At 46.2% G+C, this 24,604-nt stretch overlaps 1 protein-coding gene across 2 annotated transcripts in view; it reads right to left on the bottom strand.

Moving 5' to 3' along the window:
* LOC147711627 (beta-microseminoprotein-like) overlaps window positions 1–24,604 on the bottom strand; it is a 350,695-nt gene that overhangs the window by 126,855 nt on the left and 199,236 nt on the right. The window contains exons 1-2 of one of the 2 annotated variants that reach the window (XM_086922300.1): window positions 10,085–10,209; window positions 5,132–5,225 (exon numbers count right to left, since the gene is read on the bottom strand). In XM_086922300.1, the coding sequence (XP_086778426.1) occupies window positions 5,132–5,225; window positions 10,085–10,087 (97 nt within the window). In that variant the 5' untranslated portion in view covers window positions 10,088–10,209. Of the gene's footprint in view, window positions 1–5,131; window positions 5,226–10,084; window positions 10,210–24,604 lie in introns of those variants that run through there. The other variant, XM_086922301.1, reaches the window with a different exon arrangement.

Here is a 24,604-nt window from a genome sequence, read left to right as displayed (position 1 = left end):
ACTTCAGTCTAACCTTTCTACCCGCATCCTAAGAGAATCAACCCCACCCTGTCATCTGCTCCCCCTACCAATACAACCTGAACAAGCCACTCAAACACAAAACCAGCCAACATTTATTTCAGGATCCATCCTTTTTTTTGTACAGCTCAAATCTGTAACTCCTCATCCAACATAAATATACCCTTAGTTTAATTGTAATCTACTGTATGTCCGGCCAAAATCTACCGCGAGTCAAGCAACAATTTCCTCTCAAACCATCGAGAATCAAACTCTTCCAGATGAGGATTCGTCTTTCATCTCCCCAACAGCTCTAAATCTATTTCTTATCAAAACCAGAATCTACATAGCGCATCATTAGTCTGACCAAATTAACCTGCATTAAAGCGAAAACCAAACATTTAAGTCCCTCTTCCCTCCCTGAACATACCCGATACAAAGGCTAAAATAACTCACATCTCAGTCCAACCAGACTCTAACTCAAGGAATCCGACTGATTCCAAATTCAAAATAAATACACAACTTCAGATCACTCTTAATTGACCCAGACTCTCATGTTTTAATAAATCCATTTACCAGTCTAAATCTGCCACCCTTAGTCCAGCTTCAGTTTACCCTCCCTCCTCTCCACTCTGAAAATACTGCCTCAGCAGAACCATCATGCTACCAAAGCCCACTGTGAATGTATCCACCCATTGGGGCCTAATTTACCCAACAGTGGAAGACAGGATGATAACCCCTAGAACAGTCAATACAAACTCCTACCCTTACCCTCCAGCTCAACGTGATTCATCAACTTCATAACCAGCATGGATTACTCCAGCTACAGTTCTGCCTGAATCTAGTAGTGAAAAGTAAAGCTTAAATCTTCTCCACTTAAGAATCTTCTCTACCTCTTCCCTTAGAGAGAAGGAAAAAAAAGTACTGCAAAACTCTAGTCAGCCACTACGCCCCGGCCTCAGTCTAGCATGCATCCACATCTGCCTACTAATCAGACAAATAGTTCCCTCCCTCCAGAGCCCCTAACTAACCTGCATTTACACTTTTGAGATAAATTTCAAGAGGCCACTTGATTTTCCACTAGTTTAGTGAAGTCATGCAATGCTTGAATTCATTCTCCTCTAGAAATAAATTGACACCCACTGCCCACCATGAATCTACCTCAACAATTTTCATCACTATGTCTTTCCGACACACAAATTCATCCCACCACAGTCCACCATCCCTCCGTTATCAGTCGGAACAAGGCATCACTTACCCACAGACTAGCCAGAATCTGCCCACAATAGTGCAGGCTCCATCAGCCCTAAAGGCTAGTGTGAATCTAACTTCAATCTAGAATACCCTACTACTGAGCAGTGTTTCACAAACTATTTTGACCTGAATGAAACCCCCCAAAAGCAAGCCTTTACCCCCATAAGCCCTGATGTAGCTTGAACCACCAGCGACCCCATCCCACCTAAAACTTAAAGGCAGTCAGATATACACTAATATTATAAACAGCCAACAATTCCACGCTCCGAAATGTATCTTCAGTGCAGCACAAATCAAACTGCCCAGAGGAAGGCTTGAACCTATCTCCTCCTAACCTTCTGTGGCTATACCATCCACCACAGGCAAACTACAACCCAGAGAAACATCCCAAATGTGTCAGTGGCCTGATTACGCATCTATTGACACAGCTAGCAACAATGGCCCTGCAAAGTTATGGACCCCACACAAGACATTTCTTAACTTGGGATTACAGTTAAATTAAATTTCTAATGCCAGATAGCTGGTGGCGATCAATCTGGAGCAATTAAGGTCCATGACTTAATCATTCTTGAAGTTTTTCGCATCTGCCTAATATTCAGACCTATTTTGGCTTCAATAAGCTTCATTGTACGTTGCTTTGTATAGTTGGACCGGCCAGTTCGGTATGCATGTAAGTAAGGTTTAGATTACTCAAGTTAAAACTATCTAAAAGTTTTAAAACATGAATTAACCCTTAGGTTAGCACAAACATACACCCAGTTGTGTTTCAATTCACAGACTCCCTCAACAGAATGACTCAACCCGTGTATAAACGAGCTGTTCCCACAAAGTTGACTGATAGTGCAGTATAATTCTTGCTGACAGATTCCATTTTACTGATGACTGAAACAAATACATCAAAGAAGTGCAAACAAAACAGGCCACTGGCCTGAATCAACTCTATCCTGTCGTACCTAATGCCCACCAGTTCAGCTGAACATCAGCCCTCACTACCCAAACTAAACATATCCCCAGAACAGGCTGAGTCTGATGCCTCGAACAGACCGTCAGGAGCATGCATGACACGAGGCCTCATAGTCCACCCTGACAGCTCCGCAGACCTCTGCATTGTCCCCTTGGTGGTCAACGCCGCCAGACATAATTCTATCCCCTGGCTTCGCTGTGCCGAAGGGCCTCAGTGACCCCCTCCCCAGTCTATCTGCAGAGACCCTGCCCAGTCCAGCCAGTGGCTAAGCCCTACAGCCCAGTGCGTGATGCCTTTCTACACCTCAACGCTGCTCCAGCTTGAAGCTATCCACCCCCAGATTGACAAGCACAGGTTCTTAGCGCCTAGATACCCTCTCTGGTGATTAGCTAAGCTTTAAAAGTCCTATTAGAGGAGGTGACTCCTACTAGCAGCTAATCTGTACAGAAGCCATGCTCTGCCTTACCGCTCAGTGTCTGACCCTGTGACCCAATGCCCACCTCACACCCCATGGGAGCCAGTTAGTGAACAGTAGCCCCATCCCTCTCACATCCCCTCTATACCCATCACCCTTCACTCAAAGACTCCAATCCACCGCCTGCGACAGGTAACCCCCTTGACACTCCTCTGTGACAGAGACCCCCATGCATGGTGACAGATGACCCCTTGACTCCCCATGTGTGTCTCGCACCAGGGTCTGTGATACCCTTACCCAGTGACCCCATGACTCATTAATGACATGTGATGCCCTAGTAACCCCACATACCTCATTGCCTGTGACAGTGACCCCATTACTGATGACAGGTGACCCCATGACACCCCATGTTTGCCAGCACCATAGTCCCTCACTGGGTCTGTGATACCCTAACCCAGTGACCACTCACCTCGTTAAAGACATGTGATGCCCCAGTACCCCCCTAACCCCTCTGTGTCCATGACAGTGACCCCATTACTGATGACAGGTGACCCCTTGACACCCCATGTGTGCCCTACACCATAATCCCTCATTGGCTCTGTGATACCCTCACCCAGTGACCCACGCCTTGTTAACGACATGTGATGCCCCAGTACGCACCACACCCCTCTATGCCAATGACAATGACCCCATGACTGGTGACAGGTAACCCCCTGACACCCCATGTGTGCCTCTCACCATAATCCCTCACAGGGTCACTGACACCCTCACAAAATGACTCCAGGCCCCCTTGATGAAATGAGATACCCTATGTACCCCTCAACTTGTTAGACAGGTGACCTGGCACCCATGTACCCATCACTGGGAGTCCTCATCCCACTCTTTGCCCGTCACTGCAACCTTTCACTCACTCGATGACTCCTGCCTGGCCCCGTCGACCCTTCCGCTCTCGCAGCCCTTGGTGCCTACTCCCCATCCGGGACCTCCCCCTCATCCACCTCTCCTCTGCGCCGCCATCTTCAGCCTGTCCTGAGGGTCTGCGCCTGCGCGGAGGGGCCGCTCCCACAATCACATGACCCTGAGGTGCAGACAGAGAACACGGGCCGCTGCTTGTCAGCCCTGTGTCAGTACCCATGGAGGCCGCCATCTTGGAGTCAGTCAGTCAGGCAGCGAGGGCCTCGACATTGTCGGCTGTGCACAAAACCAGGTGCTGGGATTCCCCGCACTTTGTTGTTATCTTAGCGAGGGAGGCTCAATGAAATAGGGTGCCGTGGCTCCCAAACTTGCTACCGGTCATAGCTGTGAAGGCGCACTCTCCCGCTCGCCACCGTCGAAGTTTTATAAAGCACGCACTCGACCCCCAAGCAGGCATTGCAGCGCTTTACATATGTAGCAGTTGTATTAAACAAGGGGAAAGGATGGGGAGTAGTCACTGGAAGGATATCTATTCTAACAAGCATTTGCAGTGCAATAGGACTCGCATTTACGCGAGACCTATTGCATTACAAACTGTAGTCATCATGGACAACAGGAGAAAGGTCGGGGAGGCCTGGACAACGGGAGTGAGGCGGGAGAAGGCACAGACAACAGGAGTATGGGCGGTGAGGGGAGAAGGCACAGACTAGGGGAATGCAGGTGGGGGCAGAAGGGGGCGAGAAGGCATGGACAGCGGGAGTACAGGCAGGGGAGGGGGTGAGGAGGCACAGACAACGGGAGGGAGGGGGGAGTAGAGAGGGCAGTAGGATAACCTCATTAAAAAAAATAGTGCTCATAGTCTAAATAACATGTACCATGTAACACTCAAAGTAAAGAGGCCAGTAGCCATGGGAGGATACAAATAATGACATGGCTGTGATAAGGAGGGACTAACAAGCCTATAAACGAATCTGACGGCAGCATTTACGAAAGTCAAAGATAGTTACAAGCCAATGAAAAATATGGGCAGGCTTCCCTCACCTACTGAACTACAGCAGATCTTCACCAGAGCAGCGCTTGTGCGTTGACTCTAGGCTCGACCTAAAAATAAGGCCACCTATGCCATTCACAGCTCGTTTTCCTGCAGCGCCTGACCAGCAGACTGACTGCTCTCCATCAGTGGCGATACGCAGTGTGTTAATCCGTGCTGCTGGAAATGAAGAATCCATAAAATGGCACTGAACACGTCTGACATCCACTACTCTCAATGTCTTATGGGGATGACCCAAACACTTCTCTATGTTAAGCTGTCTCTAGCCAGCCTTAAAAAGCTACAACATTTGGCAGTCAAGCAAATATTTTATCTTACAACTGCAAGATGTAATTTCCAAGAAAGTGAACACGCAAAAGTTAAAATGAGGTTCTGAAAGCTGGCGGCATCTACTTAAGGGTGTCCAGGTAGGATGTTGCAAGATTGTGCTAAAGGGACAGCTTACCACAACGTTTGATTAATGTTTATGTTGGAATTCCACCATTTTAAAACAAATATATATGTTAATTAGTAAGATAAGGTGTTTAGTTCCTACCTTTAACACCAGGCTGCACATTTTCACTGTAGCAAGCTGCATCACATCCCAAATCTGAGATAATTAAAAGAAGAGAAAATCCCAAAAGGTATTTCTGAAAATGAAAAGTTAGATATTTATCAAAAATGTTAGGAAGAGGGGAATGATTGTTATACGTGGCTCTTTCACTGCAGCTCCTGCATGAACACTCGCACCATGATACACCCTACTGTACAGCTCACTAACATCCTTAGTCTGTGTGCCTGAAAACACTACAAATAAATATAATGCAAGAGCTTTGCTGGGATGAAAAAGTCCTTTGCATGATAATGGACGTGCACCAATCCCCGAGTGCCCCAATTGTGCTGATGTCTGGATCCCTAATGCTGATTTTTGTTGCCATAGGCAAACATGGATTATGCACATGCACCATGACATAAGCCTGTCTCACATTTTTGTGCTGTCTTTTTGGACCGAGAGAGGCACCCAAACCACTACCCTTATAGTGGAGGAAGGTCACTGCCTTCACCAGTAGTTAAGCAGCACAAATGCAGTGGGGGCAGCACAGTGTTTAGTCATCTGTAGGAGTAAGCAGGTGCTTTTTAACCTGTCACTGAAGTGAGGGCTGCAGGCTCACTCATTCTAAAGTTCAGCTGCTGTGTGCTCAACTCATCCTTGACCTACATCGGTTTGGTGTTAAGTGCTGCACAGCCCCTGCTGCCCTGCAAACATCAAGGAAAGCAGGTTGTCTGATGACAAATGGAGAACGTTTCATATTGTAACCTGCTCTCTTTGGCATCAGACATCCTCTGATTCAATGTGGTGTGCTGCTGGAGACTCTGAAAGGTTACAGTTTGTGACACAGCACAGTGTCCAGCAACAGTTGCAGGCCGTGAAGATAAACAGGATGGGGCAAGGAGGGGGTGGACATGACAAACAACAGAATAGGGAAAATAAAATATATAAATAAAACCACTTGCCTTGCGCTTGCCGCATCGCCGGCAATGCAGTGAGTGCAAGGTAAGTGGTTTTATTTATTTATTTATTTATTTATTTTCCCTATTCTGTTGTTTGTCACTTACACCCCTCACCCCCGCCCCACTCCACCACGCTTACCTGCATGTACTGCCACCGTGCAGTAATGACAGAGAAAGGCCTTGCAGTATTTCTGTGGCAGGCACAATTTTTGGCCACTGCAAACGCACCATGCATTTTAAGTTTTTTTGTTGCAAATTTAGCTTGCTTCGGCCTCAAAATTTGGCACCCAAACCTGCAAAATCATGGGGGGGGCATACAATACAGGGATGATGCAGTACTGTGCAGTGCTGCATGATAAATGTAAGTGCTGGGTGTATGTGTGCCTATGAGTGGTACAGTACATGAAGGATACAGAGCTGTGCAGTGTGTGTATGGTGTATACATGCGCCTGGAGTATGTGTGCCTGTGAATGGTACAATACATAGAAGATTCTGGGTTCCATATTTGGAGACACTGGCCTCCATGGTGAAAAACGAGGAGAGGAGGTAGAGGAATCCCCCACACATATTTGTATATTGCTGCATTCCTGTAAGATGGGTGGCACACACACTGGAGAGGGAAGAGACAGACTTTCCCTGTAAACTTCAAAGGGTGCTTTTGATTCAGTGACAATTCACCAGGAAGGTGCCTGTGCTTGTCTCAAGAAGGAATTGGGGATGACCTTTGATACACACATCACTGTGGCTGACATATAGGTGTGAACTATAGTCACTCCTGTGACCTGTAAGAGTGGGCTCTCAACTTTGGAGTCACAACAAGACATGCGACCTGATCAACACTGCCCGCTAGAGAAGTGAGGTCCCACTGTGGGAAGGGCCAGACACTTACCCTGCAAGGAGAAGCCGCAAGGAACCTCCAGTCGCTTCGGTCACTCAGCTGTGTGTGAGGAACTCTGCACCTGCTGAGGACATCCCCCTAAGTCCCTTGCAGTGAATTCACCTGATTCAGCTGCTAATGCACCAGGTGCCCATGGATGGGGCACGCTCAGGGACTCTAGATGTGGACGTGTACGTGTGGGTGAGACTGATTTTAGGCAAGTCGGTCCATGGGAACTTGCTTGCTAGTTAGTGCTGCAGTGATTACTTTAAAATAGAGTCAGAGTGGTTTCTTGAGTCTCAAACAACTAGTGGAGCTTACCCTGGATGCTGCCTATAGTCAATTAGGCATAACCATGGCTTTGGAGTAAGAATGGCTTGGAGCGACGAGGGAGTGGGACCCAGGGAACTGCCTAAAGAGACACTAGAGCCCGACCTCAGAGGGGACTGTGTAATTGCTTATGAATGTTGTTAGGGTATATAAAATACGTCTTTTTATCACAAAAGTAAGTATTTAGCCAGACAATCATAATGCATTGCTGCTGCTGCCCACATGTTGAGTTGTTAGCCCATGTCCCCCCTTTCACACCCCCCCCACCTGCCCCACAAGGGAGCGTTGAACTTCTTGGACTACGCTGTTCCTCAGATTCTAGTTATGCCATCGAATATCCAAGCTTTTTATTTGATTGGATGCTTTTAACTTGACTGTGTTTTTGCTGAAATTGTAACAGTTTATAATTAACCATACAATAAATATTACTTTGGTGCTGAAGGGGACGTGGCATAGTTGCTTGTGATCCGTAGTAAGTTGGGGCACGGGACATCAGGAGTAAAAATCCTCAACTCCCACATGCCCTGTGGACCCATAAATGGGTTCCTGCATTGTATCACTGGCCAGATTTATGGAATATAGGTGTTTGCATATAGAGAGCTTCGCAGAAGAGTTACTACATATATCAATGTGTCATTTAAATGCTCATATTAGACTTTTTATGACATAGCAATGTCAAACACACACGGCCATGTTTCTCAAAATGTAATGCCTGCACCGTGCTGTGCTGCGTTACAGGGAAAGGGCAGGAATGCACTCCATTTCTCACCATACAGCGCATTCCTTCCTTTTCCCAGCACTGGAGCGCAATGTGCTGCCTAGAGTCAACACAGGCACTCTATCTTGCACTATGGGGCAAGGGTGCCTGCATTGCAAGTAGGATTGCTTTTGTGCAAGAAAGAACACTTTTCTGTACAAAAACAATACCCTGAGGCCCTTTCCTCTATGTGTGCTTCAAAATGCATCACTCATAGAAGGAGGAAAAACGAGGAGAAATGAACATATTTCTCCTTCTTATGCCTCCTCTGGGAAAGCGTAGCTTTTTGGCGCATTCCCATACCTACTGGTAATGGTAATTCCGGGACTGCATCAAAATCCATGGGTGTTGCGTAGGAACACCCGCGCACCACCCATGGAACGTCTACCTGGGGCAAAGTAACGCAATGCGGCAATTAGCGCTGCATTGCGTTACTCTGGATTTATCAAGCCACTCAGGGCCACGGCAGGGGGCCTTGCATGGCTTGATACATTACATCTTAGGGGTTGCATCGCTTTTGCACCACGCAACATGATAAATATGGCCCATACTGTTCTTATACACACAAAGTCACATGAACGTGGTGGTGGTTGTAGTATTGATGGAGCTGGGATTATACTTGATGGCAGTAGTAGTTGTGATGATGGTGATGTGATGGATATGGTAACCATGATGGTGATAGTAGTCGTGATACTGTAGATGGGAGTTTTGTTGGTAATAATGGTGGTGGTAGCAGTAGTAGCAGATAATGTTAGTCATGACGCTGGTGGTAGTGATGGTGGTGGTGATAGTGATGGTGGTGTGGCAATGGTGGTAGTGGTTGTGCAATGGAAGCAGTGGTGGTAAGCGTAATCATGGTAATGGTGCTGTTTGGTTGTAAGAGTAGTACTACTGGAGGTGCAGGTAATGATGAGGAAGGTATTACTTATGTACTGGCGATTGTGAGATAGTAATGGTTCCTAGACCAATGTGAGCTGAGGTGAAATGATAACAAAGACGTGTGGACAGAGGAGAAGCCTGAATTACAAACAAAAGACACAGGACAGCTCATGGTGGGACAGCACCAGTCATTGCAGTAAACATGCCCCTCAGCAATGGGACCAAGAGTTGAGTGGGCAACAAGCATCATCACAGGAGAGCATTAGTTTGCCTCTTGGTGCCTGTCTCTTCTCCGGGTGAAAGCTGACACTAAGCATGCAAAACCCCCTGTCTCCCGCTTGCTGACAACCTAGACAAATAATGGCTGGGTTAATGCAAAAATGCAACTGACTGTGAAGAAAACAGTAATAATGAAGGTGGCTACCCAGTCCCCTCCTCTCGGTGTGCTTTGAGCTGAAATACATTATGAATGGCATGCAAACTGAGGCCAGTTAGCTAAATCCGTCTCTAGTTAGACCTAGAAAAGAGCGTGTTTTGTAACCTACACGTTTCATAACAAGGGATATTTTCGCTTCTCCTTCCAGCTAGTAGTAGCCTATTTTAAATGCCACTGAAATGGCTTATGAGTTTGTGACTGTGTCACCTCATTCTGGTTGTCTTTCTTATTTTTCTTTAATGGCTTTTCTCACTGCGTTGTTTTAAAAAAAATACTCATGTATTCATTATATTCTACCACAGCTTAATAAGGCTATTAAGGAGAGGGCCTTTTCTATCAGATATCTGCATACACAAAACATTCCCAAGCAAAGTCTTTGAAACGTAAGTACATTACAGAACACTTATGCCGAATGTGCAAACTGGGATGTTGTAAAAATGTGCACTAATGTGCTTTTTACTCCTTATTACCTAACTTAAGGATGCTTTATTTCGCTCCTTAATTGCAGCTGGAAATCCTATTTTGTCAATGCTTGAATTCTGCCTCTAGACAGTGCCGCATTTAGGGGCACAAAAACAAAAACGAGTAACATAACATGCTGTTACTATATTTAACATGGTTTATATTTAACATGCTACGAATAGAGCCTTAGTAAAATCTCATTAAGGTCACAGATCTACCTTTTAATTAGCGAGAAAAAGATTTAAATATGACTCACCATGATCGAGACAAACAGTTTCTTCCAGAGTTAGAACTGTTTTAGCGACGTGCTCCTCTGTTGCTTATGGTCAGGGATTTATACAGGCTCGGCGGTTTTGTAGCAATCCCTTGAGTTATGTAGCTAAAACAACACAAGATTGATGAGTTTTCGTTGGAAAAACAGAAACTATGTGTTATTTGAGCTTTGTCATCAGTAATCTTTCCCCGTGGGATTTGTGGGTCTGCACACATGGACACGATCAACTGACGTAGTCTGGGGTTGTGAAACCAAATATGTGCTACAGGAGAAGAACTGAGATGAAGTGCTCTGGAAATGTAACAGAAGCACGTATGTGTTGCGCAAGTCTTGTTCTCAGTTAAGTTCCCAAGAAACTGGTCTCTTGCTGCACATACCATGAGTGGATTGGATAAGGGGGCGATCGGTGGAGGGGGGCATTTGAGTGCCAGGCCAGCTCATAATAATCCCCCCCCACCCCACCTCCCAAAAAAGACCGAGGCAGCTGGAACAGTATAGTGGTACTGGAATTCAGAGGGTGAATGCCAATAAAAAGCATTGGTAAATGCATTAGGTTTCGTCTATGTGAATAATAACACTTTTTTGTGCTGCAAGTTTTAGCAGTTTGACTCATATGTGAGTGTGTAAGGGCACATTTTTGAAGTTTTCTATAATGACAACACAATCTGAGGCATTTAAGTGCATTATATGAGAAGCACAAGTTCTATATGAAAGAATACTTTTTTGTTTTTATGGCATGGGAAGGTCTAATCCCAGCGTTGGCACAACATCCTATGATTCTGGGCAAATCACTTAATCTCGTGTGCCATAAAAACAAGAAAGTATGATTTCATGTCAGTCAGTCAGTCGATACCTTTATTTCGGTCACAGCGGACCATAAAAGTACAGGGTAAGATGCATGCAAGCAGATAGTAAAATTAATAAATAACATTAGACAATACAAAGACATTCATATAAGTACAATATTAGCAAAGTTAAAACTATACATTTCTAAACCCATCATAAAATCAATTTCAAATATAATAAAGTTATCGATAATGCTAGTTAAGTTTTGTGCTAATATTCCAGCTAACCAATTGTTATGCCACTCATTACTTTCCCTTTAGCTGGAAATATAGAAACAGAAAACAATTTCACCACAGTAGGCGATTATTTTTTTTTAAAACTCCTCCGTTTATGCCACATCCCGTTTAAAAAACGAAAAACGGCAAAAACAATAAGGGGGTGGGTGTCATACTTCAGGACTGTAGGAAGGTGGCTACCTGACTATGGTTACCCCAGATTTTTTGCCTTGTGTTTAGCTGTTTTTCGACTTAATTGGCCTGGTTCCCTGCTAATCAGGACCCCAGGCTATCTGCTCCCCCTGTAAAATGGATTCCATGTACCCTAGGTGCATACCTAAATTGGCCTGGGTGACCTTATCAGCCCCTGTACAGAGCACTATAGGTGCCCAGGGCATAGGTGCATCCAAGGCCTACCAGGGGCTGCAGCATATCTTTTGCCACCCCTGGCTGGCTATCCAAAATTGACACAACTGGCTGATCACTCATCTGGGGCAAGGTGGTGTAATCACCCCTTGCTTAGATATAGTATGCCTATATCTAAACCTATCTGGACACATATAAACCTATAAGCCACTCCTATGGCAGGCCTTAACAATCCTGGAGGCAGAGTGCTTGGTTTTATGTGAGATGGTGCTCTAGCATGAGCTGAGCCTGTCTGCAGCTGCCGGGACCAATTCCCTAAGCTGTTCCGGGATAATGCCATACCATATACTATTAAGTGCATTATAATCCTCGCGGTTATATGTTAACTTTGGTTTGGCTTTATCAAAACATGTCGTGTAAGGTGTCATACGATTTGGAATACTACCCCCTCGCCAGTCCTGGTGACGGGGGTAGCATTCCACCCCTCTAGAGGGAGACGACATGTTACTTTGCTAAAACGCGGTTGATTGTAAAAAGAGCCTCAGATCCACCAAATGGATGCTTCTGCCACAGACACAAGTCTGACCTCCTGCAGCTGACCGAAACTCAGCCAAGGAGGCCTGGACAAAGGATTTCCTGTCGCAGGGAGGTGTCACACCACCCCAGACAGGAGATAGTGGATTGTAGCAGGGAGGTTTGAAAGAAACTAGACACTGCCTGGGGAGCACAAGGCTTCCCCTTGCCTAATCCAGCCAAACCGGTTCTGGGGCAGACCAGCCCCAGTCCCAGCACGGCCTGGACAAAGGGAAAGGGGTGTATCCACCCCCTTCCTGGGTCCCACCCATAGGAGGGGACCTAGCAGGTAATCCAGCCCCCTAGATTGGTATAAGAATGGGAGCAGTGCAAAGCACTCAGATTATCCTGATGATACATTTGAAACAAAACTCTGGACCCTTTGACATCCTACTCGACGTAGAAGACTGAAGAATCTCCCGTGTGGTCAAGGAGAGACCACCCTGTGCAAACAGGCACCATCCAGCACCTCGACGTCTGCTTTGTTGCAGTTTCTGCCGGAACTCGAGCAACAAAGATCAACGAGATCAAGCTTGCCTACCTTTTAACAGCCCGATTCACAGTCCCTGCAGAGCTGAGACCCGTGGAGGCGACCGGAAGGGTGGGGCCCGCCATCTTGAAAAGACCATGAGACGCTGACCGTGCAGCCCACAAGTGACCCTTGAAGCTGTACAACGGGGTTTGAGAAGCCCCAGCCCTGAGCCACTTTTGCACCGAAGCTCAACCCTCTACACTTGATGAGTGCTGCGTGGGGCCATTCTGCTTCTTTTGGCTCATCACGTTGGCCCGGTCACTTGCCCGCTGACTTGTGGCCTCTGTGCCAACAAAACTTGAAATCCAACTTGTGATTCTGGTTGCTCCAGACTTGTACCCGCTCCTCTGAAAAGGAACACCCGCTCTGACCCTCCTGGTCCGAGTGAAAAGCAATCTTCCAGTCCTGTGTGGATTGCTCTTGCCAAGTGTTGTTTGCTCCGATCTTGAAGCCGACAGCACTGACGGTGAGAACCTTTGTGGGACAGCTCGTGACCCACTCCTAGACGTCGCAGATGCCCCAGAGCCCACGTGGCAGCGGAGAGAAGCTCCTTAACAACTACCTGATTGCTCCCGACATTGCCTGGTTCCGTCCTGGTTCCACCCTGGTCACTGCTGAGTGACCCAGACTCTGTCCCCTCTGCTTTCAGGTACTTTACAACTCTGATCCACCCTTAGATTACCCCGGACACTTCTCCTTCACATCGCCTGCAGCATCTTCAGCTTTAAGCACCAACAACCTGCGTGACGAAACCCGACGCCACTTCGACCCTATGCACCCGCTTCCTGTGGGTGAGGTAACTCAGCAACGCCGGTGTTCCCACACTGGTACACACCTCCTAGGGTCTGTGTCTAAAGTTTTATCCTTCTAGGTTAAGCGGAAGTATCCTTAAACTCTAACTGTGTAACTTTTACGCACCACTGACTTTGCATTGATGCATGCGTGTGCTTTAAGCGCTGCACCCGAATCCCGTGGGCTTTTCCCAACTTCAGCATTGCTTGTCCCGACTGCTCCCAGCGATTCCCTAGGCCCTAGGCCTAGCCACTGTTCGATTGGTAACTCTTATACCACTTTCTTAATATATGGTTTGAGTGGCCACCCGCCCTCATCCATAATTGTGCAACTTTCATATGTTATACGGTGCTTTTGTTTAAACGATTGTGCCCCTTTGCTCATAAAGAGTACTGGGGATTATTTTAGTAATAAACACATATATTTTTATAATATATACTTGTGTGGTGTCCTTTCATTTGATATTACAGGATTGTGATTGGTAAAACAGCTTGCTTAACACTACCTCTTGAGTTTAGCCTTTCAGGCTGCTTAGTCCATGCTACCCCTAGGATAGCTTGTCTATAAGGTTGACTTACAACCAGACACCATAAGGGATTGTTTGGACTGATACAAGGTGGTTCCAGAATTGGAAACATCATATATCAGGCCAACTTCTCACAAGCACTCTAAGAGCTTGGGAGCAATGTCTAAAACCTAGGTTTCTACAAATAGGTAACACCCAACGTTTGCGAGCAGCACAATAGCCCAGACAGATAAAGAAGACATGAGTTTCATTTTCAAAATTGTGTTTACATGCTGGACACTCAGTGTTATTTTTACTGTCCCATTTGCTAGTAAACGACATGGGAGGAAGACTGCCCATCCTGAATTGCATGTATAATTTCCTCGCTGTTGTAGGGTAAATCAAGACTAAGAATTCTTCCTTTCTGTAGTCTTCTTTGACTCTGAGAAATTCAATTGTCAATCTTCCAACTGTGGGATTCTCATGAAGAGAAAATAGATTGTGATGCCTATAGAGGCCAACCATGTCGACCCTAGTTATTACTGGGCATGCAACATCTGGTGTTTCCCAGAGCTCGGGCAGTCCAATCCTGCTGCTGATTACCTTAATATGTGTTAACCACAGTATTTTCTTACATCTAATAGTAGGCCAAACCTCCCTAAATTCGTTTCGGTAGGACGCTAGTTCAGGGACTGACCATAATCTTCTCCAGTACGTAAGTGGACGTAATGCCACTTCCTCCTCAATTGGCAAAAGCCCTAGATCCATACGGAGTGGTACTAGTGGGGTACTAACTGGAAGTCCCAACATGTTCCTCATGAATGTATGCTCTACCTTCATGAGATTAATAGACTTTTTGTGCCCCTAAAGTTCCGCCCCATACATCGTGGCCGCCCTAGCCTGTAGTTTATAAATTTCAATGACAGGGGCACCTGGCTTAAACTCAGACACTCTGTGCATTTTCTGTATCCCTCCGCCACTTGGGTTAACTTTAGCGCTGCCTTTGCTAACTGGGTATCCCATTCCAGATGTTCTGATAGGGTAATGCCTATTCTAAAGTCTTCACTCTCTCCAAGGGAGTACCGCCCAAAAGCGGGTTTTGGCGGTTCATCCTAGGAGGGTTGAAGATCATAAATTTAGTTTTCGTTAAATTTATCTCCAGGCCTCTCAGTGCACAAAAGTCAGCAAAGCCGACCAGGATGTGTTGGATACCCGTCGATGTCTTGGACAACAACAAAGTGTCATCCGCGAACATCAACACGGGCACCCTACCTGTTACTAGCCTCAGGGTGTCGATGTCCTTAACTCCAAGTAGATGGTCTATAAGCCCATTAATAAATAGGCAAAATAATGTGTGGGCCAGCATACAGCCCTGGCACACCCCCTGTTTTACCGGAAAGCGAGCTGACAATTCTCCATGCTTCCCGCACCTAATTTGTGCATACGTCTCCGTGTGGAGCCTCTTTAGCACTGCCAAGAGATATGGTGGAATACCAAGATCACACAGGACACTCCACAGTTTTCCCCTAGGGACCAGATTAAACGCAGACTTCAGGTCAACAAAGATGAGGTAGAGGCTGCCACCCTCCACACTCACCGTTTTCCAAAATAGGACCTGAAGTCTGAAGATCTGGTCAATAGTCGACGTACACATCCTAAAGCCAGCCTGCAAAGGACTCAAAATCTCATTTTCCTCAATCCAGCCCTGGACTCTGTCTAAAACAATCTGTGCCATCAATTTTTGGGTAATATCTATCAGGCTTATGGGCCTGTAGTTGGACGGTAGGAGAGGACAACCTTTTTTGCGGATTGGGACTATCTCTGCACCACGCCAGGTGTCCGGCGGATCCTTACCCTATAGGATGGTATTAAACAGAACACACAGGTATGGTGCCCAGATATTTTTGGTTCGGACCGGAATAAATCCCCGGGGAGCTTGTCTAAACCAGGCGCCTTATTTTATAGTAACTTAGCAATGGGGGATTCTACCTCGCGGGAAGTAATCTCACAAACTCCCTCTAATCGATACTCATGGAGGGGGCTTGTACTCGAGGCTAGAATACCTTCCTAGCCCGCATTTGCATATAACACCCCAAAGTGAGCTTCCCAGACTGCTGAGGCTATAATGGGTTCTGTCGCTGATCTACACTTCCTCCCCCCAGAACTAACTCTTGTGCAGAAAAAGTTCAAGTCCTTAGACTTGAGGGCAATTCTGAGTTCCTCCCATCGATTGGCTTACCACTCTTTTTTTCTGAGTGGATGACCCGCTTATACTTAAGCCGGCAAAGCTTAATCCTCAGCTTATCTTTAGCCTTTACAGTGTTTAGCAAATCTGTTTTAACGTTACGGCAGCTGGCATTATACCACGAATGGGCTTGAGCAGATTTTACCTTTTTACTTTCTTCCGGGTAGAACACATCAAACAATTTGGAGGTCAACTGTTTGTGTTTGTGTATTTCTAAAGGCCTATCACCCATCCCTGGTTCCATGTCCTTAGACTCAAACTTACCCATTTCACTTGTGTATGGCACAGCCTGTTGGTAAATGTATGCTATTTTACTTGGAGAGCACTGTATAGGGGGCCACTTTACTCTCCGCCTGTTATTGTGTAGCGACAGTGGATGTTGTATTAAATTGGGCTCTAGTACGGGATTGGACAGGCCCTAGCTCCCTGGTTTGAGTGTCATAACTAGAGCATTGTGATCACTGTCCTTTCTCGGGTGGATCCTAAAGTCCAATACCCTAACCCATATTCTGGTTTCGACCAAAATATAATCTATAGTCGAATTTTGTCCTTCTCTATTGAAGGTGGGTAGGCCAGGTCTGTCCGATTTTGTCCTTCCATTACATGCCCTCAGGGAAGATGAGAGGGTAAGAGAATTTATTTGGAGGACCAGGGGCGTCCATGCCCTAACTAGTGGAATCCGGGGTTCCGGGATATGCCAAAACTGGCCCTCATCGTCTAGGCCACTCGATTTTGCATAAGTTAGGGGCTCGAACTGGCAGTTAAAGTCACCTGCTAATATTAAAATAACTGCTTGGTCAAGCGTCAAAATAAAATGTCTCATGTGTTCTATTACTGCAGACTCCTGCCCGCTCTGCACTGCCTAGAATAGATGTTAAGTAGGGCAATATGTATAGTGTTAGGAGGACACATTGTATATCCAGGGAATTTGTTGCTAAGTGCTCTGCTTTGGCACCCAGGTGCGTACCCACCCAGGTGGTTAGGCCACCTGATGGCCGTCCCCTATCCCTCGTTGGTGCCAGTATGCTGAAGGTGGCAAACCCTCTTCTCTGGTAGTCTTCCAAAGCCCACGTCTCCTGTATTAGACAGACATCACACTTCTCTACAAACGAACCCCAATCTGGGCAAGATATTTTATTTTTAATCCCAGCCAGGTTCCAGGAGATAATATTACTACTGTCTTTAATCTCCCCACTATGTACCATTGTACGACTGTCCTCACCAACTAATGGGCCATCAATACTCATCCCCACCCTACTACAATTTGGCCCCTTCTCCCTTAATTCTCTATCGGAGACCCTTCCCAGTGCTGTGGGAACTACAACACTACTTACACCCTCCTGAATTGGTGGAGATAAAACACCTAACGGTACCCCAGCATACTTACTCCTCTTACCCCCCTTTTCAATTTCCCTGTTACCCTCGAGGGCACTCTCCCTCCCCCTGAGAACTAGGATGGGCATTAAAACATTCATTTGTCCCAAAACCCTCCCTAACTTCTGGTGGACCCTGTGCATCAGCATTGGGAAATAGAGCCTGGCTGCTCCGCAACCGTTAATTTACTTGATCCAGATCGCTAAATCTGTTATTTACAGCAAATTTAGCCAATACATGGATATAGGTGTTTTCTCCCTTCCTGGGCACTAAAATCCCTGTCTATCCCAATTCCCCCGAAACTGCCCTCTTCTATTTGCATTGGAATTGAAATATTAAGAGTTGCAGGGTGGAAATGAGTTAGGGGAAGGGATTGAATTTGTGTTACTGGAAATGCTAAGTCCCAGTTGCATATATGCAAAAACCACAGTTGATGGACACAATGCAGAACAATGTCATACATTCACCCCAGTACAGAGATCTGGGCCTAAATCCATCATTTTAAACCCAGATCTTTTGACTGGGTGTGAGTGTTTGATTGATTCAGATGCTCCGTCCATCCCCACCCCCTTTTGTACCAGTTGCATATATGCTCAACAGCCCATCTATTCCTGAAATTTATTACAACACAATCACCCCTGGTGTTTTTTTTCAGATGCCCCACCCAGTCCACCCTTCGTGCAAAAAGGATTTCGCTTGATGCCTGATTGGGGAGTGGCCTGTTATAGTTCAGCCAATGGATACATTTATTTTTGAGCTCGCTATAATCCTCCAATTTCCCCTGGCTCAGAGCTGGAACCCCTACAAGCACCACAATGTACGGTATCGACTCAGGAGGAAGATCTATGCATGGTAATACTATCTTCGATACATCATGAGTCATGGGGCTCTCCACTGAGAGGTGTTGATTCCCCTTCCCACTACCCCCCCCCCCATACTCCACACTACTGCCTGTTACTAAATCATTAGGCACAGCATTTTCACTAGGTTGAAGTAGGGGTACATTAGATGATACAAAGGGGGAGGGATATTACCACTGCGTTGTTAGGGGCAGACAAGTTACAGGCTACATTTGTTGACCTATCAGAATTTCCAATGCCACCATCGTCCCGTATAGGATCCTTGGTCCGGGTGGATGCAAACAATAGTTCAAGATGCGAAAGTCTAGCTTCTATAGAGTTGAGCCTATCATAAAAAGGAAGACATGAATTAGTAAATATATTTTCCATTTTAGCCCAAAAATCCGCTCTGTCCGCAGTAGGAAACACATCACCAGTACTTGGTATAGCCGTAGTCACGTGTACAGGTAGCTGGCCTAGTTCGGAACTGATTGATGTTCTTGATGTTGGACTTTCCCCCACATTGCATTTCTAGATTTTCGTTTTTCTACTTTTTTAAAAGGTGCTCCTCCATGCTTCCTTTCAGATATTGGATCCAGTACAGAATGTTTAACCCCCACATTCTTGATAGAACTACTTGCAGACCGTGTTTGCTGTCTCGGAGTTGATGATCCATGGTGCTCATGGTTTTGTGAAGCAACACCTAGAGCAGCTGATGCGGCATCCATGCTAGCAGAAAAACTGGGCGGACTTTCAACAACATGTAATGGCTGACTACCATCACCAGCATTGTCTATAGAAGCAATATCTAAAGTTGATTGATGCTTTGGCAAAGGTGCCTGGGCCAATTTACCCATTGACGGCCGTTTATCAAAAACAGGATCCAGGGATAACCTCCTTTCAGTCATTTCTATTTCGTGGGCCAGTACGGAAGATGCCCTTGTTAGGAATTGGTCCAATGTGCCCACCATCGACCCGCCAGGTAAAGACTTCCTACCTTTCCCTACCTTAGCGGTAGCCATTACTACAAGGGGTAGCAAAACAGCTACTCAGATGGTAAAGAAAGAAAGAAAGAAAGAAAGGTGCCCAAGTCACTCTAGTATTCCAGTACTAACCTTCGTATGTAGTTAGAATTAATGATGTAAGGGGGGGGCCCGTCCCGTCCTCGTCCGTGCTCGAACAGGCTCAAATGAAAGTATGATTTCATGTAAAACTTTTGCTTCTCGTGTAAAGCGCTCTAATGTCCTTTGGCCAGGTTAGCGATATATAAAGCTGCAAAAACAACACACCAACTACACCCTGCACTTTTGAGCTAAACTTGGCCAACGGCACGAGTGCGCTTTACATGGAAGAGGAAAATACTGTGTTAAGGTTAAATGCCTTCCTCACTGACACACCCCCAGACATGCCTCTACCAGACCCACAAGACACAGCCCAGCATTTCAGTGAGTGGAGGCACTTCTATCTTTCCTTTTAAAGCACTGGTCCCAACAGGTAAGAATGTTAATGTAACACTAGATATTCACAGCAATCCCAAGATGATAAATGTTGGTTTAAAAACAAGGGCCACGTGTTCCTACCTTGAGTCCCATGAAGCAAACCCTTACATTAGGAGAAATAAAACTACAGAGGAAGTGAAAAACTAATAGATATGATTGAGACATGCAGCTGGTGAGAGGGATGAGAAGGGACTCCATCCTCCAGCGAACAGTGTGGCCAGAGCACTGCCACCAACACGGGTGAAGTAACAGTGCCAGGGGGTGCATATTTCAGCACCAGGTCTCCCGCAGCGCAGGACACGCGAGGGCAAAGCCCGGGTCGAAGAGCGGACCTGTCTGCGCCCTTCATCGGCCGACAGAGGCAGGTCTGGGCTGTTGGTTTTTCCTTGGAATTCTTTGGTTTGGGGACTATCAGGATACGGTTTCTTCAACTTTTTATCACGGTAAAGATTAAGGTACTACAAATATTTCTTTTATTGTGGTATTAAAATACCTGACCACTTTGGTAGTCTTCCATTAAGCTCCCTTAAGAACTCAGACTAGGGAGCATGCTACCCATTTTCCCTGACCCCCCAAGAGGCCCGGCTGTGGCCTATATAAGACTTGTGCCCCTAGTTCACACATTGTCAAAAGGAAAATGGCTGTTGGCTAACGGGGGCCTCCAGGGGGTAATACGGTAGCAACCATTGACTCTTTTTTAGGTCTCGGCCTGAACCAGCGCATGTGCTAGCCTCGGCCGAGACATTTTGGGGCTCTCAGAAATGCTACTTTGCAGGCGATCAGCTTGCTAGAACTCGCACAAGAGCGCGCGCGCATGTGCCTTATAGCAAGCTGATCGCCGGCAAAGTAGCATTCGCGGTGACGCGAGTGCACACCACACGCGTCACCACTCGTGGGGTTTTTTTCTTGCGTTTTTTTACATTATTTTCATTTCGTGGACAATTTTCATTTCGCGGCCGCCAATGCTTGTTGAATTTTACTTTGAAGCCAGTTCCTTTAGTTGTCATTCTATTGATGCATTTGTTAGTGCTCAAAGCTCCTTCTGACCCCCCCACACACGTTATCTATACTGTTAGTGATTTTTTTAGGGTGATTCTTGCATCTTAGATCCTTAGATAAATACATGCCACCATTGGAGGGCTCCGCAGCCCGAAGCCAAGACCCCTTACATGATCTTTGGTATTGGTGTGCGTCATTCCGAAGACGACCTCAGTTTGGGCATTGTTCTTGTTGGAGTGGACACATTGTTGCCTTTAGATACCTCTTACACCCGTTGCCAGAGATTTTGCAGGGTCTGTGACCCTCCAAACGCTCTGACAAGTAGTGTTGCTGGCACCCTTCCCCCACTGCCTGACTGCGGCCTTGTCTTACGTGGGAGTGGCGGGCGTCCTACTTGCTCATGCTCCAGCAGACTGGAGTTTGTTCGCTCCTTAAAGCCAGGTCACTGAGAGCTGAATGCAGCAGGTCTTTCACTCCGTCAGGCTTGTGATCACAGAGCTGGGCCTCCTACATTCCTGACCCCAGACGGTCTTACAGGCCATGCATGTGCTTTCCTGGTAATTAGAGAACAACTAAGGGTTGGCTCTAATCAGTAAGGCTGAGTCGTAATCGCAAATAACAAAAGAGAATTGCCAGTACTGATGTGAATAAGTTGCATACACGAATTACCTCACAGAACTTGAAACAACATTCAAGACCGGGAGCGAGTTAATAGCTTTTTTTATTATTAGCATTTTTTCAAAGGGAAATCATATCTTGTAAAAAATCTTTGTACAAAATTACATATTCAAGACGGACACATAGTACATACTAGGAAAGAACAGAGTTCAAAAAGTCATTCATCATATCAGACATATCACAGGCATACAAAAACATACAACGAGTCACTAGGGGAAGGCGCTATAACTACAAAAGTGTGCAATATATTTACAATGCAATAACGAACACATGACGGAGAGAAAACATCAAAGAAAAGAAGCCAAAGTCTGCGAAACAATTTTAAAGTAGTATTACAAAGCAATATTCTTCACTAAGTACATTCCTATGCTAAATCAAAGCATCAAAAAACTTTGTACAATTATTGGAAAGAGGTAATGTACATGGTACGTGGTAAGCGGTAAGCAAAAAATCCTTTCAAAAGCTTATCGCTCTTGCAGACAACAATATGGCAAGGGCCTACGCGTTTCGAATCCCGCTGGGTTTCTAGGGATTCTCTTCAGGGCCTTGAGTGGTATCAAAAAGCAAGAATGTCTGGTGGACAGAAGGACTCGAAGGTCTATGGAGGTAGGCTGTGTCCAAATCTTGTGTGGCAAATAAGAAAGTTTTCTTAAAGGCGAGCCGTGGTGGGTGGGGTGTGGCGTGCGTTTACCTAGTTAATAGTAACCGAAGGTTTCGGTATACGTAGCCGCGAGGGTGGAGACGCTAGGACAAAGGTCAAGAAAATGGGGGAGGGGCGAGTCTGGTGTTTAATGGAATGATCGCCGGTGCATTTCCCTGGGTGCCTTTTGGATCGCGAAAAATGAATGAACGCGTGGGCACCGCCTAAACGGGTCACATATACAACGGAATTAGAGAGACCGCCAAAAGTGCGGAAAACGGCGGAAACAATTTATTTTAAAGAATAGGTTGGGATTAGTCCAAAAAACCTTTAGCACAGCAGCGTTTTGGTTTGCACTATACCTCGGCTCATGCGCAATGGCTCCTGGTAATTAGTCATCTCTTCCATGACTTTGCTACACAGCTGTGCATGCTGTATCTGTGTGCATTTTAACAGTGATTTGAGGCGACTGCTTAATAATGGAGCATTAGCAATCAGACTGAGAGTGGGATTTTTTTTTGGGCCACGTACTGTAACAGACTTGTGTCGTCATCGGTGTCAGTCAAGTAGTTTCCAGCGTTTTTTGCAGTAGGGAACCAATTTATTTTCCTTACATTTTGATTATGATCTTTTTGTTTCCCTTCTCACTTTATCTCTTCCCTTTCACTCTTTCTTTCTAAGCCCCGTGTTTTCTTCTGTCGTTCTATTATATATGTCTCTTCCGCATCTCTTTATTTCCCACTTTCCTCTCTTTCCTTTTCCTCTTTCCTCTCTTTCCCCCTTTAATCTCTTTCTTTGCCTCTTTATTCTCTCTTCCCTTTACCTTTCTTTCCCTTTCACACATCGCATTCTCATGGAATTCCACGGCCTCCTCTCCCTCAGGCACATTCCTCTCCTGTTAATGCCGAAAGAGAGGGCTGCAGTCGTTGTGTTTTATGTGCAACAAGTGCTTTCAGGCAGGTATTCGGAATCCCGCCTCTGTAGGCTGTTGTAATTGTTATGTTGTCAGGACAGGGGCTTTGCATACGTACTCCGTCAAATCGATGCCTGTTATCAAGAGTATTTACAAAAAGGGGTGGTGAGGGACAGAGTCTCTGAATTAAGCAGAAAGCTCTCACCCAGTCAAAAGATCAGGGCTAGATCCAACACCGTTTTTTAGCTCACTGCACCATCCCAGTTTCAGAACCTGGCTGTATGCAAATTAGTCTGTTCCTGTCCCAGTGCATGATGGGAACAGGACAAACCAAACTACAGAAGCCAATTCTTACACTGGGAAGGAAACAAGCTCCCGGGGACCGGTTTCTGGCATTACAGCCGTCTTCGGCCCGGTTTGCTTGAATCCTGATGGTGCAATGAGCAAGGGTCTCACATCTGAGAATACCCTTCCACGCTTAGGGTGGACAAAAATATTTACAAAAAGGGGTGGTGAGGGACAGAGTCTCTGAATTAAGCAGAAAGCTCTCACCCAGTCAAAAGATCAGGGCTAGATCCAACACCGTTTTTTCGCTCACTGCACCATCCCAGTTTCAGAACCTGGCTGTATGCAAATTAGTCTGTTCCTGTCCCAGTGCATGATGGGAACAGGACAAACCAAACTACAGAAGCCAATTCTTACACTGGGAAGGAAACAAGCTCCCGGGGACCGGTTTCTGGCATTACAGCCGTCTTCGGCCCGGTTTGCTTGAATCCTGATGGTGCAATGAGCAAGGGTCTCACATCTGAGAATACCCTTCCACGCTTAGGGTGGACAAAAATATTTACAAAAAGGGGTGGTGAGGGACAGAGTCTCTGAATTAAGCAGAAAGCTCTCACCCAGTCAAAAGATCAGGGCTAGATCCAACACCGTTTTTTAGCTCACTGCACCATCCCAGTTTCAGAACCTGGCTGTATGCAAATTAGTCTGTTCCTGTCCCAGTGCATGATGGGAACAGGACAAACCAAACTACAGAAGCCAATTCTTACACTGGGAAGGAAACAAGCTCCCGGGGACCGGTTTCTGGCATTACAGCCGTCTTCGGCCCGGTTTGCTTGAATCCTGATGGTGCAATGAGCAAGGGTCTCACATCTGAGAATACCCTTCCACGCTTAGGGTGGACAAAAATATTTACAAAAAGGGGTGGTGAGGGACAGAGTCTCTGAATTAAGCAGAAAGCTCTCACCCAGTCAAAAGATCAGGGCTAGATCCAACACCGTTTTTTAGCTCACTGCACCATCCCAGTTTCAGAACCCGGCTGTATGCAAATTAGTCTGTTCCTGTCCCAGTGCATGATGGGAACAGGACAAACCAAACTACAGAAGCCAATTCTTACACTGGGAAGGAAACAAGCTCCCGGGGCTCACCGGCTTCAGCCCCACCCGCCGCCGTCGCCTCCTCTGCCCGGGCTAAGAGGACATGCACT

Source organism: Lissotriton vulgaris, chromosome 5 (genome assembly GCF_964263255.1).
Source record: "Lissotriton vulgaris chromosome 5, aLisVul1.2, whole genome shotgun sequence".
In the NCBI taxonomy this organism is placed as follows: Eukaryota; Metazoa; Chordata; class Amphibia; order Caudata; family Salamandridae; genus Lissotriton; species Lissotriton vulgaris.
This window is presented reverse-complemented; position numbering and strand designations above follow the sequence as displayed.